The sequence below is a fragment of the Sander vitreus genome, chromosome 24, assembly GCF_031162955.1.
Source record: "Sander vitreus isolate 19-12246 chromosome 24, sanVit1, whole genome shotgun sequence".
NCBI lineage: Eukaryota > Metazoa > Chordata > Actinopteri > Perciformes > Percidae > Sander > Sander vitreus.
This window is the reverse complement of record NC_135878.1, coordinates 8,207,468-8,215,568: the sequence shown is the minus strand read 5'-3', so window position 1 is coordinate 8,215,568 and position 8,101 is coordinate 8,207,468. Positions and strand designations below refer to the sequence as shown.

Below are 8,101 nucleotides of genomic sequence, written 5' to 3'. Positions count from 1 at the left end.
GGTCAGAGGGAGTCTTTGCGATTTAAGTTATTTTAATATATTTCTAATAGTATGGAAATAAGACCAAAATACCACAAAAAGAGTTGAAGAATGTGTGTGAAAAAAAAAGACAGGTAAGACTGTTTTGACATGCCCAGATACTGCCTGCAGCTACAACACACACACACACACACACACACACACACACACACACACACACACACACACACACACACACACACACACACACACACACACACACACACACACACTCTGTAAAGTGGGAATGGAATAGATATTTCTTTCTCATCCATGATTGCAGGCTCACCCATCTCATTCCTCACCTCTCCTTCTACCCCAGATTCCTTCTCCTATAAGATACGAGATAAGATACAGAGACAGAGAGATTGGAACCCTGTCCATTGTTGCGTAGGTATCAGGGGTGCATGCGTGTGTGCTGCAGCTCTGACCTGTTACATGATCTCGGTAGATTTCAGTGAAAGAGGCTTAAGAAATTGTTATTTATTTACAGAATGAAATTGAATGAACTGTTGATTGCCATGTAATTTGGTCATTCATAGTCCCAAGAGCATGAATTCTAATGACGTTGGTGATCCCTTAACATTGGAAAAGGTGTGTTAGAGGTTAAGAGACAGAATCCCTTTGTCATACTGGACTACAGTGATTATCATCAGGTATTTGTGTGTGTTTTATGTTCCTATTCAAACAATAATTACTACCTGTTATGTAATGATCTCCTGTTACTCTACATCCTCTTTTCACTTAGTTTTTTCTTATTCTCTTGCTGGCTTTTCCCTTTCGCTCATTCATCCTATCAGTGCCTCCACCCCTCCTCTTTTCTTTGTCTCCTTTCTCCTTCCAGATATCAGTTTACGGAGGTGTCCCACCTGAAAGGACAGGGTGTCTCGGTTTTTCTCACACACACATTGGTGTTGTATAACTGTGGTGACCTTCCATTGCATACAACAAACCTAACTAATCCTAAATTGAATTTAAAGGTCCCCTGTGGAGTTTTTGACCACTGTTGGCACTGTGGAGCAATGTTTTCACGAGACAACCCCTATTTTGTATGAATAACTTATGATGCAATACACAAGTCTGCCATGTGCAGAGGGCGGTAATGTGTGACAATAAGCCAATTTAAACAAAGCACATTTCAAAACTCTCCAAAAAGTCTTTGTACAAGTTCAGTAGAAAAATATCTAAGCAGCAGTCAGCTTGTGTGTCCACCTCCTAACACATAGTCCAGGATGCAAAATAAGAGCAGGACATTTTTACATATTTAACATTCATATATTGTTACAAGGCAAATAAACTGCTAATTTAAGATTAGAGCAATACATTTGATTTATGTATTTATTTGTACATACTTAGGAATCCAAAAGCTTAAACTCTCTGATTGGTTGGTAATCTGTTGATGCAGTTTGTGGACGAGAGCTCTCTGATTGGCTCCTGGTGTGAGGATGCAGGCATGACTCATCTTCTATTCTGAGCCAGAGAAGTGACTCTGGGTTCTGACGTTCCGTCTCCTCGGTGACTGCTGTGATGTCATAAACACAAATTCATTATTGTCATCATCCTCTTCTGTCTGTCTGTCCGTCTCTCAAATCCAATCACGTTTGTTGGCATCACAAACAACCATCACAGCATACACATGATAGGTTCACGCTTCATCACACAATACATTAGTCCTCACATCATCTCTTTTTCTCACTCCCTGTGCTGACCCTGTTAACAGGCTTGAGCATATTCACTGTAGCACCCACTCATGTTGGTGAATATAAATTCACACTTTGTTATTTATGACTTCTGTTTCCAAGAAGTCTGTTAAAATTGAACCAGTGGTCAGGGCCAGCCCAGCACAATACTTTTTGGGGGCTGCCTGCAAGCAGAAATAAACCTTGTGAAATTAGGATTACAGAGAAGCTAAATAAATCAGCATATAAACAGATACAGTTCAAGAAACAGACCGTTACTCACGTTTGCCAAAGCTTTCAACCACATCTCAATGTCTTCAAGGACCTCATGCAAAAAGCTAATTAAGGGGACATTGAGTCAAGTTTATTTTGTCAAACTATTGTCTTAATGATTCAAAATAAACCTTCACGCTCAAAACTGATTCACCGTTTTACTGTTATATTTGTTATGCTTATAGGCCTTTTAAGCAATATATTTCTTCACCCCTTTTTTGAAATATCTGTTGCAAATATACTATTTTACTTTATAGTCTTTAATGACTTAGTGATGATTGATTTAGCGACACCTGTGGAGACTGGTGGTAACAGCAGGCATGTTTAAATACTACTCTCAGACCCCTGCCAGTAACAATAAAAACTACTATTTAGCGATGCAATCACAGAATCCAAATACATAGAATGGAAACATGTTTAACAAGTGTCTGTTGTAAATATATCAAAAATGGGGTCTGATATTATGAAACTCTTGAGGGTTGTAACTTTAAATCCAAAATCTGTAACTATCTACACATTTGTCATCTTCTGTGTTTGTACATGGAGCCCAGTGGGGTTCTGTGGTTGGTTGGTGGTAGTTGGGTGGAGTAGTTGATATATTATAAATGGTCATGGGGGTGGACAGAGTGGTGGGATGGGGAGTAAGCATAATTTTCGCATAATGCCTTTACAAGCGGCAGGAGCTAGAGCAGCGTGTATAAACCAACAGGGCAGTCAGACTGGCAGTTCTTCTTTCTTTTACATGCAGACAAATAAGATGCCAAAGAAGCCCAATGTTTTCCTTCCCTGTTATAGTCTCTCTTATTTTATGTGTCTCTTTTTTGAGATGTCGCTCGCTGATCGTAAAGGTTCAGAAGTTCAGAGTGAGTGATGAGGACAGAGAGAGAGAGAGAGAGAGAGAGAGAGAGAGAGAGAGAGAGAGAGAGAGAGAGAGAGAGAGAGAGATACATGGAGAGGAACACAGAGTCAAATAACACCAAGGCTGTAATCAAAGACAGCCTCATTCTTTACATACTGTTATGTCATCTACGCACTCCTACAACCAAGGGCAAGTTTAACCGTTTTATTCACCGACTGATGAACTTCACTGACTGGTTCATCGACTGGTTAGATTCTTGTACAAATTCAAAAAAAATGAACTGTAAAGTTGATGGCCTTGCCAAAACTATGTGGACACCCACAAATTACACCCTTATGTGATTCTTAATCATTTTATTCCGAAACCATGGGCTATAATCTGCTGGTATAACGGCCTGTAGCCTACTCTATAGGAAGGCTTTCCACAAGATGTTGGATCTCACTGATTCTGGTTCAGTTACTTTCATACCAAACTGTACAGGGGTATTCATATACCTTTGGCCAAATAGTGTATTTGACATACTGTTTGACTGTGGTGAGTCTGCACGAGATGAGATGACTGTACCGCCCTCTACTGGAGAATGAAACACATAACAAACTACGATATAAACTCATGTGGATGCTTTCTGACAAAAATCTCAAGTCATTTTCTGTCATTTAAATAGCAGCTGGGTGTTTCTCTATTATATATACACACTCCTGTATATGGCTTAAACACTTCAACAGATAAATTGCTGTGCACGTTGCTGTGAATGTTAAAATGCATGTAACTGAGTGCAGCTGTTTAATCCTGTTAATAAATAAAAATATAGGCAATAGACTAACTAGAGAAAAATATTTAATTGATTACTGTATTTCTGCACAGATATTATTGTCTTTTAAAATAACTTGGTGTTTATCTAAAATCTAACTGAAAAAGGGACATCATCTGGCCTCGAATGTGTATTTTGGGCCACTTAATATTTACTTTTCCCAGAAAAGAAGCACGTTTTCTCCTCTATTGAAGCTCATCCAAACTCTCTCTAGAGGCTGACACGTATTTTGCCTTCTAATATTGTATTGATCCGGATCCAACGTCCTTTCCAGATGACCTCAGGCTGAGCTGGGATTGTGCAGTAATATTACCAAAAAGTTTAGCAGAAACTCTCTACAACAGGCAAACTCACACTCAATTTTTCTTTTTCTTTGGAGTGATTTTCTTTGAGTGGCAAAACATTTATGTTTAGTTATGTTTGTGATGTTGGAGCTAGTGTTATAGCCTACACTTTGGTAAGATCCTTTGGGAAACCATGAATCCAGACAACCTGATGCTGCAGGCTTATTGGCTTATTAAAACAGCCAAGTCATCAGTGTTACATAAAAACTCCAAAGTAGATGCCTTGAACACTGTCAGACCTGCAGTTTAAAATGTTTCCTCCATACATGCTGAGTGATTCAACAGAGCTTTAAGTTTCAAAAGCCAGGGAATACTCTTACAGTGCTGATATCATAAAACTGCAGTGTTATGAGAGTAACAGTTTTCTTAAATGTCCCACTGGAATAAATGGAGAATTGCTTGTTTACTGTGGTCACCACTGCATAGTCTTAGATCGGGTCAGTTTCCTGGTCAGAGCATGGCGAACAGTCAGCATGTAGGAGCGACGGTCAGGCAGAGGGCGCTGCTGATCCAACACCAGCCTATCAGACACAAGAAACAAAACATCACCACCAACCGCCATACATGCAACAGCTGTACGCCTTCTCAAGACTGCAGATAACATAGCATGGTGTTCCTATATATACTGCAAACTGTGTGAAGTAATTATACAGCTATACCAAACCTGATGAGCTGAAACACAGCTGCTTCCACACCTAAAACCGCTTCTGCCACTGACAGCTCCCTGAAACTGCACCTACACACACACACACACACACACACACACACACACACACACACACACACACACACACACACACACACACACACACACACACACACACACACACACACACACACACACACACACAGAGAGAGCCATCATCAAAAATACTACCGTGTAACTATTTGGTAGCAATAAAAACAGACACTTATCTTACATTTCATATTTAAAATTACCAAAAATAAACATTGATATTATATATTATATATAGACAAATATTGATTATGAAGTACAATTTTAAATTAAATATACAAGAGTAATTAAGAAAAATTGCAACCTCAAATCCGTGGCCAGTCTCTGTCCTTCCTCTGTTGTCACCTCCCTGCCGATTTCCAAGTCGTCCTTATTGGCTACCAGCACTGTAGGAACAACTGACACACACACACACACACACACACACACACACACACACACACACACACACACACACACACACACACACACACACACACACACACACACACACACACACACACACTAAAATAAACCAGCAGGATGATGCTATCATACAGATCACAAGATGGCCTACCAAATATGGAATACATGTCTGCTTCATCTTTGTGTGTGTGTGTGTGTGTGTGTGTATGTGTAAAGGTGACAATAGACCGATGGAATTAGAGCAGAGACTTACTGGACTTTTAAGAGCCAACAGTGGACACACTGTTCCTGTGGACATCATACTACATGGTTCAGTAGTTTAACAGCTGGTGTGTTGGTTAGTTGTCTAAGTTCTGTTTCATATGTCTCTAAGTCATCAAATAAATGTACTGACGTCCCCGCCTGACAAAACTTTTCACACATGCAGTAGATAATGATAATGTTGGATCCCTACCTAGACTCTGTTTGGTTTGGTCGATGAGCTCCTTGAGTCGCGGGACCTCCAGGAAGCTGAGGCGCTGTGTGATGGAGTAAAGCAGCAGGAAGCCGTCGGCCCAGCGGATGGACGACTCCAGAGAAGCCACAGAGCTCTCCTGGAGGAGATATTACAAAGCTAAACCAAGAATGTCAAACTTCATAAGATGTAATGGTACAAACAAGGAACTAGTTTGACATTTTGGAAAACAGTCTTATTCACTCACTTAATAGAAGCCACAATTTACCTTACAAGCTATATCCAAAATCTCCAGCTCAACAGCTTCCTGGTCCACCACCCGACTGCATCTGTAGGTCACCTCTGTAGTAAAAGACAGACACATGTTACTTATTTTATTGTCAGTCATAAGTAATGCATGGTCCAACTATTTCTTTCACGTCAAGCATGTTTATTGTAATAAATATGTACCCTTTTTATGGTCGTATTCCCCAATGAAGCGCTTGGTTATGAAACGTACACACAGTGCTGGGGACACAAAACAGACAGAGTGAAAAGCCAAAAACACACAGTAATTTGCTTACATTCTGTGCATTCACACACATTTGCAAGTGGTCTGCAGGCTACTGTATGTAGCCTACTGTGTGTCATGTTATGTGATCCTTGCTTTGAGAATGATCCTCTTGGTAATGTTACCTGCCTTGTTTAATGAAACGCAGAAGTGCTTTTTCTGTGTTCAGGTGGAAGGAGTCTGGATGGTTTGTTTGACGTCTATGTCTGACGTTTGAGGGCTCACTGTATTTCCTTTTGGCAGGACACATTAAAAGGGTTTGTAAGACATGTTCAAGCTGTTATTTGAATCTTTACAGCTACATTTCTTTTTTGTTTTTGTGTATTTTCAGGAATTAAAGCTTGTTGTCCCCCTCTGTCACATCTGTGTCTCGTAATGCATTTATTTTTGAAACTATGTGCTGAATTAGATTTACTTTGTGTCAATAAAATAATAATCTCCAGTGTATAACTTTTGAGTCATGATGTTAGGGGTCATGTTCTTACCTTCAGTTTCGTTCTTATGGTAGAACGTTATGGTAGAAAAACTACCAATTAAGTCAGTCTGCTCTTATTAAATTATGCAAAATGAGCACAACAGTTTAGAAAGAAAAACCCAAAACGCATGAAAACAAAGTAATTTCTCACACTGAACCGTTTTCCCACCATGAGAAGATTTGACCAAAGCCATAAGGCAGTAGTTGGCTGCATACATTTACACTTCAGTGCTTGGGAAGAGGGTCAGTTTTATACCTGTGTAGGGTTTCCATATATAGCAAAACCTCTTAAACCATAACCAAAATCCAACCCTAAATGTAACCTCTTTTATTTACTTAAACATGTGACAGTGTCTGACCTAAGCTACTGTAATCCAAAATGTGCTCACACAATTCCATTCTGTCTCTCCACCAGAACTGGGCGATATGGAGGGGGAAAGAAATAATCAAATATCATAATATTTTGGACCAAATATCGATACCGCAACAATATTGTAGTGTTGACTATTAGTGCTTTCACAAAATATTTACACAATGAAATTTTTGATAAATAATCATCAGTAATGTGGATATAATGGATAAGTGGGTAAAGGCAAAAAATAGAACAGCTGGAACGGTCTAGTAAATTCAGAAATTTACACCACTTTACTGTAATGCAGCTTTTTAAACCAGGAAAAGACAACATTTTCATCACCATATAACGTTACCAAAATCTAAGATGTTATCTGATCTTGTATCACGATATCAATATATTGATACAGTTTCTGTGCATTAATATTTCTGTCTTTAGCATGTATTCTACCTGTTTTCCCAGTGTTCTGAGCTCCCAGAATGAGGAGTTTAACTGGAACCATTTTCCTGTTAGGTCCAATAGTAGCCTGCTGTCTGTCCCTGCATGAAAACCCTACAGAGAAGAAAAGACGAGGAAGTTGCAATACAAAACTAAAAGTAGAACTACCTGCAGCCTCACAAAACAAACTTCATCTAACAATATCTACGTGTAAAAACACAAATGTATAACTAAAAACACACTAAGTAGACTGACTATAGGTTGCAATAATACTGACCTTTAAGTAGGAATAAATTCCAGATATGGAGAGGAGTAAAATAATGGACTCAGTGTTCAGTCTCAGACACTGAGCAGACAGGGAATGAAGAGATGGGACTGTCTTCTCTCTTTTTATGTGTGTCTGTGTGTGTGTGTATTTGTGCCTCTCTGCTTCTGTTTGGTTATAAGGTCTCTCTCTCTCTCTCTTTGGGAAAAGTATGTGACAAAAGCCATTTGTCTGGAGGAACTGTGTCCAACTCTAGACATCAGTATCCTAGTCTGATCTATTCAATATTTACTCTTTTTTAGGGATTACAATGATTCTTGAATGGCAGCAAATCCTGAGCTAAAGATAAACTTGCTGAGATTCAAACTACCACTTCACTATAATGGTTTGGAGACTGTCTGAATGTTCACACAGTTCAGTTTCAAAATGTCAAGTGAGCTGT

General features: G+C 39.2%; 1 protein-coding gene across 1 annotated transcript; it reads right to left on the bottom strand.

Moving 5' to 3' along the window:
* Positions 1–4,396: 4,396 nt before the first annotated feature.
* On the bottom strand, positions 4,397–7,458 carry LOC144512559 (ras-related and estrogen-regulated growth inhibitor). The gene is made up of 7 exons (XM_078243335.1): positions 7,407–7,458; positions 6,030–6,086; positions 5,848–5,921; positions 5,580–5,718; positions 5,025–5,118; positions 4,649–4,720; positions 4,397–4,505 (listed from the first exon to the last, which is right to left on the bottom strand). Exons 1-7 carry the CDS (start codon positions 7,456–7,458, stop codon positions 4,397–4,399), a joined length of 597 nt encoding a protein of 198 aa, XP_078099461.1.
* Between the last annotated feature and the right edge of the window lie 643 nt (positions 7,459–8,101).